Consider the following 23,491-nt stretch of genomic DNA (forward strand, 5'->3'; position numbering starts at 1 on the left):
TACTCTCTGAGCCATCTCACTGTTGTCAAAGATCTGTTTTTAATAGCATTAATAATGGCAAAAAAGGCAATGAGTTTACAGAATTTAAACTGCTAAAAATAAATAAATGAAACAAAGTAAGATACCAAGTAGCCATCTTGGCCTGTCAACAATCAGACCATCCTAACCTCATTACCAGTCCTGTCTAAAGACTTCATCCTGAGTCACCAAGATATATTGTACCACCTACATACACACAAAATAACAAACAAATAAATAAATAAACACCCTTTCCCACTTTAGAAAAATATGTATAAAAGGTTTTTTTTTTAGATCAATTCTTTTAATTATGTGTACGTGCTTGTGTGTGGGTATAAAGGTGTGCAGGTCACCTGGAGCTGTAGTGCAACTGCTGTGAGCCACCCTGATCTGGAAACTGAACTGCTTCTTCTGCAAGAGCAGTACTTACTATTACCCACTATGTCATCACTTCAGCCTCTAACAGATAAACATGTGTTAGGAAAGCAGCTGAAAACTACATTAAACAAAAGTTAGAGCTCTGGAACACTATCAAAATATGATAGAGATGTTATGGCCTTAAGTCTATTCCCAATTCACACAAAAGAAATCTGAGTCCTTAAGACATAAAAAGAATATAGGAGGTAGTTCTAGCCACAGGAATTAGGAGGGCAAAAGAATTAAACAAAAGACACACAAATTTGAAAGAAAAAAGTTAGCCAGGTGCAGGGATAGATCTGTAATCTAAGTTCTTGAGAGGCTGAGGCAGTAAGACAGCATTCCAGTCTAGCCTGGGCTACACATTAAGACTCCAAAAGGCAAACAAACAAAATAGTTGAGGATAAGCTCTACATTGGCTTTTAACATCCCTCCCTTCTCAACTCACACACACACACACACACACACAGCTCTTAAAAATTAGAAAGAAAAAAACTAAAGGACATTCAAATGATGTAACATTTTTACATTAAATTTCAGTTATGACTACAACAATTCTTTACTTGTACACTTAAATGTTCAGCAACAATACCTCAATTTTTTAGTTCTAGTTTGTTCTAATTTAGTTGTCTCATTTTGCCTTTGACCCAGATCTTACTATGCAACCCTGGTTGGCCAGAACTATGTATCCCAGGCTGGCCACATTCTCAGCAACCCTCTTGTCTCAGTTTCCCAAGTACTGGGACTATAGGCATAAGAAACATGCCTGATTTTTTTTTTGTATTTTTTTCAACATTTATCTACATTCACATGTGCCAATGTGGGCAAGGGCATATAAGTTAGAGCAATACCTCTGGTATAAGGCATGTGTGTGTATGTCTAAGATTTTCCGTCTCCATTTCCCATTTCCCTGTAGAAACATTAAGATTACAGAAGCATGTGTCATCAAGTCTAGATCTATATGGGTTCTAGGTATTCACACTCAGGTCTTCAAGCTTACTGCTTTTATGCACCAGGGCATCTATCTCCCTAGTCCCTTGATTTGGGGGATGGGAGTGATTTTGTTTTTGCTTTTGAGATAAGGACTTACTATGTAATCCAGACAGGCCTCAAACCCAAAGATCTCTTGGATTACTGAAGACCACCATGCGTGGCTATGAGCTCTCTTTAATATTGGTAGCATTTATTTATCTGTGAGAGCGTGCAAGCTGTGATACGCGTATGCAGGATCAGAGAACGTGTTCCAGGAATAGGTTTTCTCCTCTCACCCTGCGGGTCTTGGTAACTGAGTTTAGACTCTCAGACTGGGCAGCAAAGGTCTTTTACCCCATGAGTCATTTTACCAACCCTCAGTATTATTTTTAAGGTATTAATAGAAAATCATTAATAAATAGTTGGAGGTTGATTTCTTTAAAACATTTTTTAATTATAAAGTAATTTTTCTTAATACTTACCTAAACTTGTGGGCTTGATGAGAACATCAAGGACATCATAAAAAGGCAGGTTTTTTAACTGCACATCAGGATGGACAGGAGGAATGGGAGGAGATGGCTGCTGCATCTCAAATGTGGGCTTAGTGTCCTGAAGCAGCACAGAACCAACAGGAGATGATGGTGAATGAGGTGTAATTGAAGTAGAAGGCAACGAGTGGATTCCAGCCACAGCCAAGTCAGGTTCTACTACTGGTGATGAACTACCATCCAAACTGAAAACTGATGATTTGATTGTGGATAAATCAGAAAGTCCTTCAAGTGTCCGTGGGTATCGGCGTCTATATAATTCTCGAATTTTAATCTGAACCGCAGGGCTGCAGCCACTCTTCAATAAATGCAACGCCCTCATCAGGAGGTCATGTTTACGCCCACTTTTATTCCGTCCAGCAAAGCCTAGTAACACTTGTAACTCAGAAACCCTAAAACTAGAAACCATATTCTAAAAGGGAAGAAAAAGAGAAAAAAAGACAACTCATCATCAAGTATATTTTTAAAAACCCATTAAATCATACTGTAAAATAAAATTTTTCCTGACAGTAATTAATATTTACATATACCACACCACTTAGAATACTAAGATTCAAAAAATTATCTTCTCTTGAAACTTTCCATTTGAGTTATGTTAAATCAGATTTTGTTTTTTCTCTTTATGTTGGAAACCTACTCTTGGTTTTAATAAACATCTTATTGTCAGACTATGCTCCAATATAAATCCCTATTTGCTTCTTCACTATAAATTCTTTAGCCAATGACAATGTTCTTTTTCAAAACTGAGACCTCATAATATAAAACAGTATTTGTACAAAATTGATGGAGGAAGGTCAATGGTTAAAAAATAAAGAAACTGCTTGGCCCTCATAGGTTAGAACATAGGTGGGTGGAGTAAACAGAACAGAATGCTGGGAGGAAGAGGAAGTGAGGTCAGACTCGATAGCTCTCCTCTCTGGGGCAGACGCCATGTCGCTGTGCTCCAGAGCAGATGAAGGGCAGCTCCTCTCAGAGCCAGACGCAATGAAGCAAGCCGCCAGGTCAGACATGCTGAATCTTTCCCGGTAAGACTGGTGCTACACAAATTATTAGAGATGGGTTGATCGGGATATGAGAATTAGCCAGTAAGGGCTAGAGCTAATGGGCCAAGCAATGTTTAAAAGAATACAGTTTGTGTGTTGTTATTTCGGGGCATAAGCTAGCCAGGCGACCAGGAGCTGGGGCGGCAGGAACACAGCCCGCAGCTCCTTCAACACAAAATTGTTCACTAATTAAACAAACAACAAGCTGGATTTTTATGTAAGATAAAACTTTTAGTGTTGTTTAGTAAATCTACAAAATCCAGCTATAACTGGTATCCAAAGCCAATGCACTTTTAACCCATATTCAAATATTAAGGAACAGACAAATATTTTTTAAAGATACTTTAAAATATTAAGAATAAGCCAGACTGATGACGCACACATTTAATCCTGTCACTTGGGAGGAAGAAGTGCTGTGGAACAATGGTTTTACCCTGTAAACATTTGTTTCTTGTACTGGCTTAATAAAAGGCTGATTGGCCAGTAGCCAGGCAAGAAGTAGAGGCAGGGCAAGAAGAACAGCAGAATTCTGGGAAGAGGAAAGATTCAGTCTGCAGTTGTCACCCAGACACAGAGGAAGCAAGATAAGAATGTCTCACTGATGAAGGTATCAAGCCATATGGCTAACACAGACAAGAATTAAAGGCTAATATGAGTTACAAGAGTTATAAGAAGCCTGATCTAACAGGTAAACCAGTTTATAATTAATGTAGACCTCTCTGAGTTTCTTTGGGGCTTATCGGCTGTGGGACCAGGCAGAACAGAAATCTCAGTCAATAAAGAAGCAGGCAGATCTCTGTGAGTTCAAGGCCAGCCTGGTCTACAAAGTTAGTTCCAGGACAGTCAGAGCTACACAGAGAAATTCTGTCTCAAAATACAAAAATAAACAAACAAACAAACAAAAAAAACGTTAAGACTAAAAATCACATACATCCTATTTAACAGTCATCCTTCAAAAATGATTAAAAATTCTAACTTGGTATTCAAATGAGAATAAGATCTCTACCAAGTAAGGAGCAGAGTAGATAGAATTCTTAAAAATCAAGAGTAATCTCATATACTTACTGATTCATACTTGAGTGTAAAACAAACATAATAAGCAATTCCTGCTTTACATATCTCAACTATTCAGTCACTAAATCTAGTAAATACTCTAAAGCTCTGCTACCTTTTAGGTCTAGCTATGAAGTAAATGCTCAGTCAATCTGAACAAGAGGTAAAGCACAGTGGTGAGATTTACCTGTGGCACACATGAATCATCTTCAAGAGAAAGGAAGAGACCTGAAGCCACCCATCCAAAACCTATTCTCCAGAGGTCTTTCCTATCCTACCTCATCAGTTAGGCATGAGACAGCCTGGATTCCTTTCTTGCAAGACTAAAGCTCTTACCCCCAGGGGGAAGGAAGTACCAACTAAAAAGACGACAGCGATAAGAGCTTAGAAATAAGAATGTGGAATCACAGGACTCTGAATTGTACAAGATAGTATTTACATTGAAAATTCTGCAAAGACAATGGTGTAAGGGTCTAGGAGACCCAGTGGAAAACCTGGAACCTGAAGTCTACATACAGGCGACAGGGACCAAAACTCAGAACCCTGGATTCTTAGACATGGTTTGGTAATTAAGAGTACTGGCTGCTCTTCAGAGGATAAGGGTTCAATTCTCAGCACATACATCAAGCAGGTCACAGGAGATCTCTCTCTGCAGACACCTGCACTAATATACACATAGCTATTTACATATCTGTGTAGTTAAAAATAGGACTTTTTAAAAGATGCTATCTTTTTTAACTTGGTTTTAGCAGCAACTTTCATTCAGGTACTTTGGGAAGGGAGTGTAGTCAAGTCATCAGAGGCCTCAAGGGGTAAGGTTAGCCTGCTGTGATAGTAGCTCAAGAATGAATTTTTGGCTATTTTTCTTCACCAATGTTTGATGTGTGTATCTTTAGTATACTCTTTTAAGCTGATTTTTGTTAGCTTTTTATTCCTATTCTACACTACTTGCTCCAAAAGTCTAGCTTTTAGTATGTCTTTAGCTTCTACTTGCTCTGAAAAAAGTAATTTCTCTACAGAAAAATATTTGATTTTGTTTGTTTTTTAAAGATGCCCACATCCCTGAAATGATGTTCTTCCTCACCACAAGACATAAAGAAGGTATCAAGGAACCACTGACAGAAATCTCTGAAACCCTGAGCTAAAATAAATCTACGGTTGATTACCTCCACTATGGGTATGACATATAATGACATTCTTTCAAATAATTAAAAATGATTATAGTTGATAATTGTTTAAACTGAGTAATAAGAACAGACACTTTGCAGTCTTTGAAAATGCAGGAATGTTTCCTGGTTTGATTAAACGTGTCAAAGTTGGGACAAGACACACAAATGCTATTAGTTTCCAAACTTTTATTCAAATAAATAAAAATATATATTTTAAGATGGGGTAAAAAAAAAGTTGAAGCCAAATACCAATTCATATAAAAGGAATCCAGGCCCTTTGGAGAAAATGGTTCATTATAGGTACTACAGGTTTTTGTTTAAAACTATACAAAATGAATTTACAATATTTTACAACATTTTATCATACTAGAAAACAAAAAATTATACAAAACTGAGGAGATATTATTAGGACACAGAGGAAAAAAAAGAAAAGCAACCTAAGTGGTCTCAGCCAGAATGATGTAATCTGAGAATTGGAAAAGAGTAATTACACTGGGTTGAAACATTAAATATACAATAAAATTTGCTCATAATGACGCTTAAAAACCTCAGATTTCCTTTGGATGACTGAGAAATCAAATTATTATTCTAAAGCTTATGAAAAGCAAACCATTTAAAAAAATTTATTGATTTAAGAACAAAAGCCACAAGACTTAGATAAATGACAGAAAAGCATCTGATAAAGTTTTATTTATTCATGATATAAAAAACTTTCTTAATTAGGTAATGAAAACCTTGTCAACTGTCAACATGATAAATGACATGAGAAATCAATAGCAAATATCCTATTAAAGATGAAACACTGAATTATAAATCTAAGGCCCATAAAATGAATATTATTTTGTCATTAAACATTATTCCATATGTAGGACCAAGCCACAACAAGCTCAATAGAGGTCTGAGTCTCAGTAGTTTATCCTAAGGCAATACCTGGCTCCAAGTAAGACCACAAACTGAGCCTACCCAGGCATCACGCCAGGAAAAGACCATCCAAAGGAAATTCCTAACGTTCCAAATATTGTAGACAGGATCACCTGCCAGCACACACCCATCACTTTTCACCAGGACACCCCTAGAAAAATGTCAATCAGGATTGAACCCATCACCCCACACACTGCTAATATAACTTTTCTGGGTTTTGCCTTTAAATAGTATCCTCTAGAAGGGCAGGATACCTCCCTCTAGCTGCTGTGCTGACAAAGTCCGTGCCAACTTTTAACACACACTATAAACCTTGCTTTTGCATTTCAGTGAGTCGGTCTCTCAGGTGGTCTTTTTGGGGTCCCCACAGACTGGGCATAACACATATATTCTAGGTAACATAACAAAGCAATAAAGTCTTTAAAGTAGGAGCTGGAAATGTAGCTCAGGTAGTAGAATGTTTGCTTAGCATGTATGATGCCCAAGGTCCCATCCCCAGCACTGCATTAACTAGGCATGGTAGCACATCTGTAATCTTAGCACTTGGAAAACTTAAGGCTGTAAGACTGAAGTTCAAATCAATGTGAATCACAAATCATGAACCTACCTCAAAACAAAATAATTCTAAAGAATTCTACAAAAAATAAAAATACAAACCAATATCCCTCACAAATACAATCAAAAATTTTAAGAGAATAATAGTAACTAAAATACAGCAATATGTAGGAAAAAAATTATGGACATATCATGTGGGATTGCTAGGGAGGCAAGGCGGGGTTCAAGAAATTAACAAAGGGGGCTGGAAAGATGGCTCAAAGGTTAAGAGCATTGGCTGCTCTTTCAGAGGTCCTGAGTTCAATTCCCAGCAACCACTTGATAGCTCACAGCCATTTATAATGAGATCTGGTACCCTCTTCTGGCATGCAGGCATACACGTAGGCAGAGCACTGCATACATAATAAATAAATCTTCAAAAATAAGGAAATTAACATAGTATTGCATTTTAACAGCTAAAAAGTCATGTGAACACAATCAACACAGAATTATTAACAAATTCATGATTTTATAAAGAAGAAGGAGTGTTCTCAAATGGGTGTGTGGTGCATGACTGTAATCATGGTGCTGGAGGCTAAAGCTGAGTCAGCAAGACTGTTACAAGTTCAAAACCAACCTAAAATACATAGTCTGCATCCAGCCAAGGACATACAGCAAAACTTCGTCTTAAAAATAGGAATAGAAGGAAAGTACTCATTTGAAAAATAGTACTTTATACAAATAGCGAGTGTAATGGTCTGTCCTGTCCCCTTAAGAGACAAGACCCACCCACTCCCTTCTTTTTCCATTGATGCAGCAGATCTTCCTTCTCCTTCCAACCTGAGTTCCTTCCTTTCCATCTCTCCAGAAGAGGCAGCTTCTGCCTCTTCTTTCTCCCCATTTATCCCCTTTCCACTTCTCTTCCCCCCTTCTCCCTTCTCCCCTTTCCCTTTCCCCTCCATAACCCATTAAATAAATGCCCACTTTCTCTGCATGGTGTGCCTAATAGGTCTCTGTCTCTCACCCACTGCATGGCTCCCAGCCTGGGACCAGCTACCTTTGTGGCCGGCTGTGGTCTCGTGCCTGCTGCTCACTGCTGCCACTAGGGGACATGTGCCATTTTATTCTTACAGTAAAAGTGGGGAACTCAGACTTTACTAACTCGTAAAGTGAACATTTTCCCCAAATATTAGAAATGAGGCAAGGGTAGTTAAAATGATAACCCCTGGAGGTTTAAACCTTTGAATGTTTAGTTGAACTGTCTGTAAGGATTAGGAGGTATGCTGTTGGAAGTGTATCATGGTGGTGGACCTTGAGGTTCCAAAAGCCCAGGCCAGGCCTTCAGTCTCTCTCTGCCTGCTGCCTGTGGATCAAGATACAAAGCTTTCGGCTACTTCTCTAGAACCATGCCTGCTTTCCGCCATAATAATGGACCCCACCCACTTTGTAACCAAGACCATGTCTTGGTCATGGTGTCTCTCACTGCAACGAAAGAGTAAATAAGAAAAACCAACAAAACTGGAAGAGCTACCCTAAATGGTTTTATTTTTTGGTTTTGTTTGTTTGTTTTTGTTTTTTTTAAAAGAACAGATGGCTAGGGATGTAGCTCAGAGGTAGAGTGGTTTACCAGTACATACAAGACATTCAATAAATCCTCAGCACCACACTACAAACAAATGGCGAGGAAATCAATCTATTCCAGTTTACAACATAGTTTCAGTAATCAAGATACAAGATTGAGTTGTGAAACCCCAAACAGAAAGAGATACAAACAAGCCTAAGTTATTTTTGACAGCAGTGTAAAAACAACTTAATGAATGGCATTAAGGCAACTGGACACCCATAGATAGCTTCAAATAGATCACTTCTGTATTTATTTGCAAGAACAAAACCAAATGACTTGTTCCTTGGGGGGTGGGGAAGGGAGGAATCTTCAAGATCTAAGTCAGTATGACAGTAAAAAGCAAGACACATAAAAAGAAAAGTGACATGCTTGACTTCACCAAAATTAAAACTTATGTTTCTCAAAAGGCTCCTTTATAACAAAGAAAAGGCAGTTATCAGGCATGGATAAAATATATGCAAGCTATATATCTAATAAGGGACTGGAATCTAGAATATACTTAGAACCATTATCATTCAACAGGGGGAAAAAGGGAGGAAACAATCCAATTGGAAAAACTTCAAAAGAAATGGAAAGACATTTCAATAATAAGAACATATAGGCAAACAGGCACATAAAAGTTAACATAATTAGCCATCAGAGAAATGCAACTTAAAACCTCACTAGCACATCACTTAGATACCTACCAGAATGGCTAAAATGAAAAAGTATTAACACCAAATGCTGGCAAGAAGGCAGAGAGCCTGGATCAGTCCACACACTGTTGGTAGGGATATAAAATGGTACAGCAACTCTAGAAAACAGTTTAGCAAGTTCTAAAAAAAAAAAAAAAACCTACACATACAATAGCCATAGACCCATCAATTATAATCTTGGGAAGAAAAGTGAAAATTTATGCAAGTACACAGATGAACTACGATTAAATCTTTATAAAACTTTCACTCATAATAACTATTAACCCAGATGCCCTTTAACAAATGACTAAAACATCGCAAAAAATACATACCCACAACTACTCCTTACTTAAAAATAAAAAAGAATGAATCATGTTTTGTATATTATGGACCAGATTACACCCAGAGAATTAATTATGAAAGAGCAACACTGTGGAGATATGACTCCATGGAAAAGCTGCCACACATGAATGACTCAGAAGGTGGAGGAGACAGACTCCACAGAGCAGGCTGTCTAGCATACTGGCAAAATTTGAGTTTCATTTGAGATCCTGCCTCAATGAATAAGATTGAAAGAACTGAGAATGATTCCTGACACTAGTCTTGGGCTTCCATATACATACAAATGCATGCACACAACACATCTACACAAAGAAACAAGCTGGGGAAAGGAAGGGCAGAACCCAATAAGCAATTTATGATGCATAATTACACAACATTTTATATTTTTTGTGACTGGTGGTAGTAGGCAGAACAACATGGGTAATGGTAACAAAATCCAGGTCCTTGATAAGAGCAACAGTCACCCTTAATCACCTCTCCAGACTGCATGCAATGTTAAAAATAAAAATAAACCCAGAAATGAAGAACTGATTGGTAGGTCTCTGAAATTAAGGTTTAGGAGTTAATGAGTAGGAGAGAACTAAGTGTGGCTATAACATACTAGGTAAAAAAAAAAAAAAAAAAAAAAAAAAAAAAAATCACTGCTTTGGATTTTTTTTTTTTTTATGTTTTAGGTTTTTTGTTTTGTTTTGTAAGATAGGGTTTCTCTGTACAACAGCTATGACTGTCCTGGAACTCACTTTTTAGACCAGGCTAGACTTGAACTCACATAGATCTACCTGACTCTGCCTCCTGAGTGCTGGGATTAAAGGTATGCACCAGCCTGTGAGGTATCTTTGTAATGACTAAAAGAGCACCTCACCCTAATAACAACTGGTTTATAAGTCGTGCCTATGCCAACTGTAATGCAAGCTGTTACCAATGAGTATATTGCATGAAGATTACATGGTGCTGGGAATACAGCTCAGTAAGTAGAGTCATAGCAGGTTTGAAGCCAGCCTAGGATTCATTAGACCCTGTCTCCAAGAAAATCCATAAACTAGGCAGTGGTATCAAAGAACTTTAATCCCAACACTCAGGAGGCAGAGGTGGCCTTGTCAAAAAAAAAAAAATCCCTGAAGATAGGGCAATAGAGACTGATTGTCTATTTTAATTTCTGTATTCCTGTGAAGAAGAGAACAGAGTACATACACCAAAAACACTGTAGTGTATACATACACTCATAAAGTTTTTGTAAAATGTAGTGGCACTATTAGAAGGTACAAGTCAGCCACTGGGGTGGGAGTCTTTGAGAGTTCTTATGCTCAGGATACTGCCCAGTGAGTCAGTACTTACTGATGCCTACAAGATGTAGGACTCTCAGCTACTCCTCCAGCAAGCACCACATCTACCTAGAAGCTGCCATGCTTGCACTATGAAGATAATGGACTGAACCTCTCAAAATGCAAGCAAGCTACCTCAATTAAATATTTTCCTTAGCAACAACAAAAAAGCTACTCAGAAGAGTTACTGTGGTCAGAGTGTCTCTTCATAGTAATAAAAACCCTAAGACAGAAGTTAGTACCAGGAGTGGGGTATCGCACTGACAGGCCTGACCATGTGTCTGTTTGAAGGAGTTTGACTTTGGTACTTTGGGATTGAAGTAGTAGAAGGCTTTATGCCATCATAGTAGAAGTATGGAAGACAGTGAGTGGTGTGAGTGGTGTTAGAAGTTATTTGAACTGTCAGGAGCTCATTCATGAGATTTCAGAGAAGAATTTTAGTATGTTGTCTAGAGATCATTCTTGTGATATTTTGGTGAGGTACGTGGCTGCCTTTAGACCTTGTCAGAAAAGTCAGTCTGAGGCTAAAGTGAAGAATTTTTAATTAATTCCCTTGGCAGAAGAAATCTCAAGACAGCCTAATATAGACTCTATCGTGTGGATATTAGTGGTAAATCTAATGAAGTTTTGTAATGAAAAAGAGAAAGTTGTGCAGGATAAATTACAAAAGCAAAATTTGGAGGACAAAAGGAGCATGAAAAGTGGAATGGAACTAAGTCCATTGTTCAGGGAGATAAACAGATTAAGAAATGAAATAAAGGGAATGGTGACCTCAAGGCAAGATTCCACCCAGCTATATTTCCAACTTGTGAAAAGGAAAGGAAAGTTTAGAGTTGGTGGTGCACACCTTTAATCCCAGCACTGAGAAGGCAGAGGCTAGTGGATGAGTTTGAGGCCAGCCTGGTCCAAGTTCAAAACCAGTCAAGCTAAGGCAGTGAAAGCTGGTGAAGATGTAGTTGAACAAGAGGCCATATTCCAACCACAGTAAGGTACAAAACTTGGCAGCTTTGACCCCTTGGTCCTGACTTTAGAGTTAAGAATGAAAGAAACAGGTTATGCAATTTAAAAGAAACAAGCTATGGAATTGAAAAGAAACAGGTTATGGAATTTGCTTCCATTCCTAAAGAAAGCCGCTGAGGCCAGGCATGTGTTTGGGGTGTTCCTGAATGGAGGAACACTAGTAGAGAAGGCATTGTGTGAAGTTGTGAAGTTGCAGCCTTGGAGAACCCAATATGTCAGAGATGCCAGTCATGAGATACTAACCCAAGAGAAAGAAGTGTATTGCAGTCAACAAAGCAAACTGATGTTAGATATTTGAAGACCATTTCAACATCAGACATGAAGATATAGTTTGGAGCTTGTCCAGCTGGTTTTTGGTCTTGCTTTTGTCCAGTATTTCCTTGCTGTGCTACCTATTATGTTTTGAAATGGTAATAAATATCCTATGTCATTATATGTTGGTGATCTGCTTTTGCTTTTACTTTTTACAGGGGATTACAGTTGCATCTCAGAAGAAACTTGGGACTTTGAAACAAGTTTGAGCCTGTTGTAGACTGTGGGAACTTCTGAAGTTGGTCTGAATGCATTTTTTTGGTTATTTTGTTGTTGTTGTTTTTGTATTGATATGGCTATAAGCCTTTAGGGGCCAGGGAGTGGGATGTGGTGGTCTGAAAGAAAATGGCCCACAAATGGAATGGCACTATTAAGAAGTGTGGCCTTGTTGAAGGAAGCCTGTCACTGTGGAGGTGGGCTTTGAGGTCTCTTTTGCTCAAGTTTCCCTCAATGTGATTTACAGTTGGCTTCTGTTGCATGCAAGATGTAGGACCTTCACTATTTCTGCAGCGCCACATCTGCTTGCATGCCTCCATGCTCCCCACTATGGTGATAATGGACTGAACCTCTTAAATTATAAGGAAGCCACTCCAATTAAATGTTTTCCTTATAAGAGTTGCTGAGGTCATGGTGTCTCTTCAAAGCAATAAAAACCCTAAGGCACTGACCTAAAGAAAAACACCCAGCAGAATAGATTCAAGCTCTAATGTGATCAGGTGGTGGTGGCACAAACCTTTAATACCAGCACTCAGGAGACAGGAGGATCTCTGAGTTCAAGGTCAGCCTGGTCCTCAGAGCTAGTTCCAGGACAGCTGCAGCTAGGACAGCTGCTATTACAGAGAAACTCTGCCTCCAAAAGAAAAGAAAAGAGAAAAGAAACAAAACTGAGGGCTGAAAACAAAAAATAGAAACAAAGAGAATACAAAGAATCAATGAAGCAAAGTGTTGGTTCTTTGAGAAAATTAACAAGATAGACAACCCTTACCCAAACTAACTCAAAAGAGGGAGAGAGAATATCAAAATTAACAAAATCAGAAATAGAATGGAGGACATAACAAAACACACTGAGGAAATCTAAAAAACCATTCTTCAAAAACCTGTACTCCAACTGACAGTGGTGACCCTCGCCTTTAATCCCAGCACTCAGAAGGCAGAGACAGGAAGATCTCTGAGCTCAAGGCCAGTCTGTCCAAGTTCCAGGACAGTCAGGGCTACGTAAAGAAACCCTGCCTTGAAAAAAAGACAAAAAAAAAAAAAAAAAAAAAAAACCTGTACTCTACAAAACTGGAAAATCTCAAAGAAATGGATGGATAACTTTCTTGATAAATACCACTCACCAAAGTTAAATCAAGATCAGATAAAAATTCAAATAGACCTATAACCCATGAAGAAATGGAAAAATTAAAGGACTTCAAAGCAAAAAAAAAAAAAAAAAAAATGCCCAGGGCCAAACAGTTTTACCACAGAACTCTACCAGACTTTCAAAGAGGAGAGAGCTAATACCTGTTGTGCCTATACCTCGAGAACCCCAAACAAGACTACCAAACGCTTGGTCCACTGTCCAATACTCCAGCACAATGGGTGGGAGAGCAGCCCTGAGCATTTATAGATTAGGGTTTATATAGGGAAAAACTACAAGGGAAAATAACAAGTGGGTCACAGCCTTCCTTGTCAGAGGGTCTTGGGGTAGCTGACATTTAACCTGACCGGTTACAGTGAGGGGAAGTACAGAACTAAAGAGTAGTTAAAAATACATCAGGCATTATTGAGCTGTCATGAGCCATGTGATTAGTGGTCATCAATCATACCCTCATCTGTCATACCCAGGTGGTTCGACTTGTTTTAAGAACTTGGGTGAACTTGGGATCTTGGAGAGTGTATAGGAGGGGTGGTCTTAGTTTAGTTCAAATTTGACCCTCCCATACCAATACTCCTCAAATTATTCCACACAACAGAAACAGAAGCAACACTGCCAGATTCACTTTATGAGACCACAGTAATCCTGATACCTAAACCACATAAAGATTCAACAAAGAGGATCATAGACCATTTTCTCTCATGAACACTGATGCAAAAATAATAAAATACTGGCAAAGTGAATCCAACAACACATCAAAGAAATCATCCACCATGATCAAGTGGGCTTCATCCTGAAGATGTAGGGATAGTTCAACACAGGAAAATCTGTCAATATAATCCACCATACAAACACACTTAGATGCTGAAAAAGCCTTTGACAAAACTAAACACCCCTTCATGATGTAAGTCTTGGAAAGAGTAAAGAACATACCTCAACATAATAAAAGCAACTTTCAGCAAGCCTATAGCCAACATCAAATTAAATGGAGAGAAAATCAAATCAACCCACTAAAAGCAGAAACAAGACAAGGCTGTCCACTTTCTCCACATCTATTCAGTACTTAAAGTTCTAGTTAAAATAATGAGAGAACTAAAGATCATGGGGATACAAAACAGAAAGAAATCAAAATATTGTTATCTGCAAATGATATGATAGTATACATAAGCAACTCCAAAAATTCTATGAGGGAACTCCAATAGCTGATAAAAAAACTTTCAGCAAACTGGCTGGATACAAGATTAACTCAAAAAACAAGATATCAGTAGCCCTTCTATATACAAATGACAAATGAACTGAGAAAGAAATTAGGGAAACAACCTTCACAATAGCCACAAACAATATAAAATATCTTCGGTTAACTCTAAACCAAGCAAGTGAAAGATTTGTAAGATTAAAAGCTTCAATTCTCTGAAGAAAGTAATCAAAGACATCAGTAGACAGAAAGATTTTCCATGCTCACGAATGGGTAGGATCAACATAGTAAAAATGGCCATCCTACCAAAAGCAATCTATAGACTCCACTTAATCCCCAGTAAAATTCCAACACAATTCTCTTTTTAGAAATTTATTTAACTTTATTTCATGTACACTGGTATGAAGGTGTTAGATCTCCTGCAACTGGAGTTACAGACAGTTGTGACCTGCCATGTGGGTGCTGGGAATCAAACTCGAATCTTCTAGACGCCAAAGCAGCCAGTGCTTTTAACCGCCGAGCCATCTCTCCAGCACCCCACCCCTCAACACAGTTCTTTATAGACCTGGAAAGGATAATACTTAACTTCATATGGAAAAACAAGAAACCCAGGATAGCTAAAACAATCATGAATAATAAAAAGAACTTCTGGAGGTATCACTATCCCTGAATTCAAGCTGCACTACGAAGCTATAGTAATAAAAACTGCATGGTATTGGAATAAAAACAGGCACACTGATCAATGGAATCAAATCAAAAACCCAAACATAAATTCATAGATCAATGGACACCTAATTTTAGATAAAGGAGCCAGAAAGACACTATGGAGGGGAAAAAAGCAACTTCAATAAATGGTGCTGGTCAAACTGGATATCTGCATATAGAAGAGTAAAAATAGATCCGTATCTATTGCCCTGGATAAAATCCAAGTCCAAGTGGATCAAAGACCTCAACATAAAACCAGATACACAGAACCTTATAGAAGAGAAAGGGGGGAATATCCTTGAAAGCATTGGCACAGGAGGCAATTTCCTGAACAGAACACTGATAGCACAAGCACTAAGATCAACAACCAGTAAGTGGGACATCATGATACTGAAACGCTCTGGAAAGCAAAGGATGCCATCAAGAGGACCAAACGGCAACCTACAGAATGGAAAAAGATTTTCACCAACTCCACATCAGATAGAGAGTTAATATCCAAAATATATATAAAGAAACTACATTATCAAGAAAACAAATAATCCAATTTTTAAAATGGGTACTGGGGCTGTAACGATGATGCAACGGTTAAGAGCACTGGCTTCTCTCTTCCAGAGGACGCCAGTTCAATTCCCAGCACCCATATGGCAGCTCACAACCATCTAAAACTTCAGTCTCGGGGATCCAGCATCTTTACATAGACATATATGCAGGCAAAACACCAACAAACATAAAATAAAAATAATTTTTAAATGGAATACAAATCTAAACAGAATTCTCAATAAAGGAAACCAAAATGTCTGAGAAACAAAAAGAAATGCTTGACATCCTTAGCCATCAGGGAAATGCAAATCAATACTGCTTTGAGATTCCATATTACACTTGTCAAAAGGGCTAAGATCAATAACACAAGTGACAGCTCATGCTGGCAAGAATGTGGAGCAAGGGTGAACACTCATTCATTCCTGGTATGAGTGCAAATTCATACAACCACTATGGAAATCAATATGGCATTTTCTCAGAAAACTGGAAATCAATCTTCCTCAAGACCAAGTTATACCACTCTTGAACATATACCCAAAGGATGATACATCCTACCACAAAGACATGTGCTCAAATATGTTCATAGCAGCTTTATTCATAAGAGCCAGAAAATGGAAACAACCTGGTTATCTCTCAACCGAAAAATGAACAAAGAAAATGTGGTACATTTATACAATGGAGTATCATTCAGCTATTTAAAGACAAATATGGCATCATGAAATTTGCAGGCAGGCAAATAGAATTAGAAAAAAACATCCTGACTGGGTAACCCAGACCCAAAAAGACAAACATGGTATGTACTCACTTATAAGTAAACAGTAGTCAATTATAATCATGCTACAATCCACAGACCCAGAAATGCTAAGTTACAAGGAGGGTTCTAAGAGGACATATGAAACTCCCTGGGAAGGGGAAACAATAGATTTTAAAGGTGAACTGAAAACAGGAGAGATCAGGCCGAGGAGGGGAGGGAGTACAGGGTTGAGGTGGAAACCTAGACCAATAGGAACTCTCAGTATTCTATAAGGGTGACCCCAGCGAGGGCTCCTAGTAATGGAGGAGTCAGAGCCGCAATCGGAAATTCTCTATAACCAGGCAAGGCTCCCAGAGGTGGAAATGGGACACCAGGCCAGCCACAAAATCTTCAGCATAAAATCTATCCCACCTACAAGATGTACTGGGAAAATAGACACACAGAACATTGGGGAGTGGTCAGCCAATAACTGCTCTAACTGCCCACACAAGAGAAAGCCCACGCCCAACACTACCTGGATGACCAGAAATGGGAGGCTGGATATAGCCCAGAGACCTATGATGAAGGAGAAAGAAAAAAAAAAAAAATCAATAGACTGATTCCTAACAATATCCTTATACACTCATAGATCAGTGCCTAGCCCAATCGACATTAAAGAGACTACCTCTGGCAGCTGATGGAAGCAGATGCAGAGACCCACAGCCAAATTAGGAGAGAGAGCCCAAACTGAAGATCTCCATCAGGTCCTTCCCCTTGGTGCTTGGGGAATCCTGTGGAAGAGGGAGAGGAAGAAATGTAGGAGCCAGAGGGGTCAAGGATAACAGGAGAACATGGCCCACAGACTTCAACTAAGTATGGCTCGTAGGGGCCCACAGGTCAGTGCTAAATACTCTGCGTATATGATATGGTTGTTAGCTTGATACTTTATGAGACCCCTGAAGGTAGAAGTAGAGAATGTCTCTGACTCTTTTGTCTGCTCTTGAGACATTTTTGTTCCTATTGGATTTTAATGCCTGTTATTAAAAATCATACTGCTCTGTATGAAAGAACAGCTTCAACAGATTAAAAACTTTCAAGAAAGATCATAAAACAAATATTTTGATAAACTTCCATAAATGATCAAAGACCAAAGCTAACAATACAAATAAATGGCACTGAAATTGAGGGTTTGGTAGACTGAAGAGTAAAAACAACAATCATTTAAACAAAATCTCAGCATTCAGTTTGGCCTCTTCAGAAGGTAAATGTTCATCTTCCAGGGATTGGAACTTTATCTCAGGTAAAACAAAATGCAAAATGGGTTGAGTGTATAGGGCCAGAAGGACAAATAGGAAAATTAAAACCATATGTTGCTAACATCGCAATGGATTGTGGGGGAGAGGGACATGATTTTTACAGCAATGGAAAACACAGATAAACATTCCTCCAATCTCAGAAACAAACCATAAACTAACATGTGCTTCTGATAAAAAATATTAAAAGGGATTATCAAGGATGTACATGAGCAGGGCATAACAGCTGCTGGTCTTTCAAATGGTTAACTGAAAAACTTGTGTAGGAAGAACAATGGCCTTTGACTTCAAAGAAATTACAAGCATTAGAACAGCTCATACAAGAGCAGTTAAATGCTCAACATATTAAAGAATCAACCAGTCCTTGGATTTCTCCTATATTTGTTACTAAAAACAAATCTGGAAAATGAAGAATGTTAACAAATTTAAGAGCCATAAATAAGGTGATTGAGCCAATGTGCTTTCTACAGCCTGGAATTCCCTTGCCTTCTTTATTACTTAAGGGATGAACTAAAACAGTGATTGATTTTAAAGACTGTTTTATTACTATACCTTCACAAGAACAGGATAGAAAAGTTTGCCTTTCATAGTGCCTACTTATAATGGTTCCCAGCCTGTTAAAAGGTACCACTCGAAGATTCTTCCACAAGGAATGTTAAATACCCCCAATTTATTTCAGTATTTTATACAATAGCTGTTAGAACTAATTTGTGAACAGGTTATTCAGTCTACATTGTATGGATGCTATCTTATTGGCTGATTCAGAAACAGGTAATTTTAGAAACAATTTCTGAATAAGTGAAGAGAATTTTACCTTGTTGGGGATTATAAATTGCTCCTGAAAAAAAACACAAGAGATCCTATATTTAAGATATAAGGTAGATTTACATAAAATTCAACCACGGAAAGTACAAATCAGAAGAAATCAATTACGAACTCAATAATTTCCAAAAATTGCTGATAGAGGGGGCTGGAGAGATGGCTCAGAGGTTAAGAGCATTACCTGCTCTCCCAAAGGTCCTAAGTTCAATTCCCAGCAACCACATGGTGGCTCACAACCATCTGTAATGGGGTCTGGTGCCCTCTTCTGGCCTGCAGGCATACACACAGACAGAATATTGTATACATAATAAATAAATATATATATATAATTGCTTAAAGATATTAACTGGCTATGGCCCACAACTGGATTTATAACTGAAGAACTAAGTCATTCACTTCAAACTTTACATGGTGATAAGGACTTAAACAGTCCAAGAGAACTACCAACTGAAACTCAGAGAATTGGCTCTGGTAGAAAAAAACAAAGGCTGTGTGTGCATGCAGATCACTTAGATCCAGAGCTTGTCTGCATTGATTACTTTACCTTCTACTCATTCTCCTGTAGCAATTCCTATGTAGAGAAAAGATGATATCTTAGAATGGATATTTATCACATAGAGCAAAAACTTAAAAATCTGTTTTAAAAAAAAAAGGTTTCTATTCTGAAAAGAAAATTGAGACTTTAACAAAGAGCAGAAATAGGCCCCGCAGAAATTGTACTACCTTTAATCAATGCTGAAATTGCCTCATTATGGGCAAAAAATGAATACTGGCAAAGAGTTTGCAGTAATTTCTAGGGAGAAATTAGCAACAAACATCTCAAAAGCAAGAAACTTCAGTTTATAAAAAGAACCAATTGGATTCTCCCTCATATAGTAAAGGTAACTTCAATTTCTGGAGCCCCTACACTCTATACTGATGCAAATAAACCAGGAAAGGCAGGTTATGAGTCAGGAAAATTAAGAAAAGTGGTTCAAAACCCTTGATTCGGTTAAGAAATCAGAATTATATGCTGTTCTCATGGTGTTATTAAACTTTCCAGAACCTTTTAATACAGTTATTGACTTTCAATATACAGAATTGTTTTACATATTGAAGCTGCTGAACTTATTCCAGGTGATCCAGAATTAACTTTGTTCTTCCTCAACTTGTGCCCTGGTGAGGCCCATGGCCATGGGTAGCACAGGGCCATGGCTGCTGCTCTCCAATGGCGGCTACAACAGGAAGCAGAAGACTTTTACAATCTGTATACTTCAGTGATTGACCATACTGTTTCAAGATCAATCCTCCCCTCCAGAGAGACAAATGAATGAATATATTTTCACACATCTGTTTGAATGCATGAAGTACCTACCACAAGGGCAGCAAGGCCAGAGACCAAAATTCTAAAACAAAGGAGTCTACAACATTGAATCTTTGGACTTTTCCCCAGAGAATGGGGAATAGAGAGGTTGAGAAGTCAAGCAGGTCACATATGGTGGCACACACCTTTCTTTAACTTCAACACTGAAGAGGCAGGAGGATCTGTAAGTTTGAGGTCATCTTGGTCTACACAGCAAGATCTTTTCTCAGAAAGAGCTCTACAGACAGACAGACAGAGAGACAGAGACAGAGAAAGAGATATGCCAAGCGAGCATTGAGATGAAGCTTCTAGACATTCGCTCAATTATGAATGGGAACAGTAAGGACTGAGTTGCTAAGTTATGATACTCAGTAAGTTAGGTTTATTAAATGATTTACTTGATTATAGAACATACAGAAAGCATAAAGGTAGCATAGGTTTTTAATTCTTTAAAAAAGACTTTCAAATTTTTTTGATTATGATCAAATTTTTTTGATTATGTGTTTGTTTTAAAAAACCCATTTTGCATTGATCAACTACTTCTGAATATGAGATCTAATGTGGGTGGTAGACCCAGTGACACTCCACTGGAGAAAATTGATTTTCTTTCTACAATTGCTTTTTTTTAATTGATATTTATTGAGCTCTACATTTTTCTCTGCTCTCCTTCCTGCCTCTCTCCTCCCCCCTTCAACCTCCCCCAAGGTCCTCATGCTCCCAATTTACTCAGGAGATCCTGTCTTCTTCTACTTTCTACTTCCCATGTAGATTAGATCTATGTAAGTCTCTCTTAGTGTCCACATTGTTGTCTAAATTCTCTGGGATTGTGATGTGTAAGGCTGGCTTTCTTTGCTTTATGATTAAAAAATACCTATGAGTGAGTACATGTGATAATTGTTTTTCTGTGTCTGAGTTACCTCACTCAAAATAATGTTTTCTAGCTCCATCCATTTTCCTGCAAAATTCAAGCTGTTGTTATTTTTTTCTGCTGTGTAAATGTACCACATTTTCCTTATTCTTCAATCGAGGAGCATTTAGGTTGTTTCCAGGTTCTGGCAATGACAAATAAAGCTGCTATGAACATAGTTGAGCACATGTCCTTGTGGCACGATTAAGCATCCTTTGGATATATACCCAAAAGTGGTATTGCTGGGTCTTGAGGAAGATTGTTTCCTAATTTTCCTAGAAATCACCACACTGACATCCAAAGGGACTGTACCAGCTGCACTCCCACCAGCAATGCAGGAGTGTTGTTCCCTTTAGCCCACAGTCTCTCCAGCATAAGTTGTCATCAGTGTTTTTGATCTTGGCCATTCTTACAGGTGTAAAATGTAGTCTCAGAGTTGTTTTGATTTGCATTTCTCTGATGACTAGAGTATTGAACATTTCCTTAAGTGTCTTTCAGCCATTTTAGATTCCTCTGTTGGGAGTTCTCTATTTAGGTCTGTACTCCATATTTTTTTATTGGATTATGCGATCTTTTGGTGTCCAATTTCTTGAGTTCTTTGTATATTTTGGAGATCAGCTCTCTGTCTGATGTGGGGCTAGTGAAGATCTTTTCCCATTCTGTAGGCTGTCGTTTTTTCTTGCTGACCGTGTCCTTTGCTTTAGAGAAGTTTTTCAGTTTCAGGAGGTCCCATTTATTAACTGTTTCTCTCAGTGTGTGTGCTGCTGGGGTTATACTTAGGAAGTGGTCTCCTGTGCCAAAGTGCATTTCCTACTTTCTCTTCTACAAAATTCGGTGTGGATGGCTTTATATTGAGGTCTTTGATTCACTTGAACTTGATTTTTGTGCATGGGTCTATTTTTATTCTTCTACATGTTGAAATCCAGTTATGCTAGCACTACTTGTTAAATATGCTTTCTTTTTTCCATTTGATATTTTTTGCTTCTTTATCAAAGATCAGGTGTCTGGAGATTTGTGGATTGATATCCAGGTCTTCTATTCAGTTCCACTGGTCCTCCTGTCTGTTCTTTTTTTTTTTTTTTGGTTTTTCGAGACAGGGTTTCTCTGGTTTTGGAGCCTGTCCTGGAACTAGCTCTTGTAGACCAGGCTGGTCTCGAACTCACAGAGATCCGCCTGCCTCTGCCTCCCGAGTGCTGGGATTAAAGGCGTGCGCCACCACCGCCCGGCCTCCTGTCTGTTCTTATGCCAATACCAGGCTGTTTTCAGTACTGTAGCTCTGTAGTAGAGTTTGAAGTCAGGGATTGTGATGCCTTCAGAAGTTCTTTAGTTGTACAGGATTGTTTTGGCTATCCTTAGTGTTTTGCTTTTCCATATGAAGTTGAGTACTGTTCTTTCGAGGTCTTTGAAGAATTATGCCGGGATTTTGATGGCATTGCGTTAAATCTGTATCTCTACAATTCTTAAATGTATGTTTTAAATACTATATATCTATTAACAGGGTGACTTAACCTTTATAATTTACTCTATTAAAATAATGGAGGGTTTATTGAAGCCACACAGAATCAGTAAGTCTCTATACATAAAGAATATGCAAACAAAACTTTCATGTCATCTATAACTCCTCCTGAATACTTTAGATTACTTACAATGCCTAAAAAAATGTAAGTGCTATGCAAAGAGTTGTCATACTGCACTGTTCAAGGGGAAAAAAAGAAAAAGGAAAAGAACAAGAAGACAAAAGAGAATAGGAAAGGAAAGGAAAGGAGAGGAGAAGAGAAGAGAGGAGAGGAGAAAGGAGAGGAGAGGGGAGGGGAGGAGAGGGGAGGAGAGGGGAGGAGAGGGGAGGGGAGGAGAGGAGAGGAGAGGAAAAAGGAAAGGAAAAAGGAAAGGAAAAAGGAAAGGAAAAAGGAAAGGAAAGGAAAGGAAAGAGGAAAGGAAAGGAAAAAGGAAAGGAAAGAAAAAAGGAAAGGAAGGGGGAAAGGAAAGGAAAAAGGAAAGGAAAAGAAAGGAAAGGAAAGGAAAAAGGAAAGGAAAGGAAAAGGAAAAGGAAAGGAAAGGAAAGAGGAAAGGAAAGAGGAAAGGAAAAAGGAAAGGAAAGGAAAGGGAAAGGAAAAGGAAAAGGAAAAGGAAAAGGAAAGGAAAGGAAAGGAAAGGAAAGGAAAGGAAAGGAAAGGAAAGGAAAGGGAAAGGGAAAGGGAAAGGGAAAGGGAAAGGGAAAGGGAAAGGGAAAGGGAAAGGGAAAGGAAAAGGAAAAGGAAAAGGAAAAGGAAAAGGAAAAGGAAAGGAAAGGTAAGGAAAGGAAAGGATAGGAAGAACACTGAAGAGATGACTCAGCAGCTGGGAACACTAGTTACTCTTCTAGGGACCTAGGGGATTCAACTTTTCTGACTTCTTTTTTTTTTTTTTTTTTTTTGGTTTTTCAAGACAGGGTTTCTCTGTAGCTTTGGTGCCTGTCCTGGAACTAGCTCTTGTAGACCAGGCTGGCCTCAAACTCCCAGTCTTTAGGCACCAGAGGCACAACCGGTGCCTCCTCTGATAAAACACCCGTATAGTTTACTGCAACTATATCCTATTATGCCTGCAACAGCCTCATAAACCACTTGCTTTG

General features: G+C 38.4%; 1 protein-coding gene across 7 annotated transcripts in view; it reads right to left on the bottom strand.

Annotated features, from left to right (window-relative positions):
* The window catches only part of Pias2 (protein inhibitor of activated STAT 2), an 80,342-nt gene that overhangs the window by 46,228 nt on the left and 10,623 nt on the right, over window positions 1–23,491 (bottom strand). For 5 of the 7 annotated variants that reach the window (XM_057789194.1, XM_057789195.1, XM_057789196.1 and 2 more), the window contains exon 2: window positions 1,890–2,367. In XM_057789194.1, the coding sequence (XP_057645177.1) occupies window positions 1,890–2,367 (478 nt within the window). Of the gene's footprint in view, window positions 1–1,889; window positions 2,368–17,034; window positions 17,076–17,184; window positions 17,291–23,491 lie in introns of all 7 variants that reach the window. The other 2 variants (XM_057789197.1, XM_057789199.1) reach the window with 2 other exon arrangements.

The sequence above is a fragment of the Chionomys nivalis genome, chromosome 14 (assembly GCF_950005125.1).
Source record: "Chionomys nivalis chromosome 14, mChiNiv1.1, whole genome shotgun sequence".
Classification (NCBI taxonomy): Eukaryota; Metazoa; Chordata; class Mammalia; order Rodentia; family Cricetidae; genus Chionomys; species Chionomys nivalis.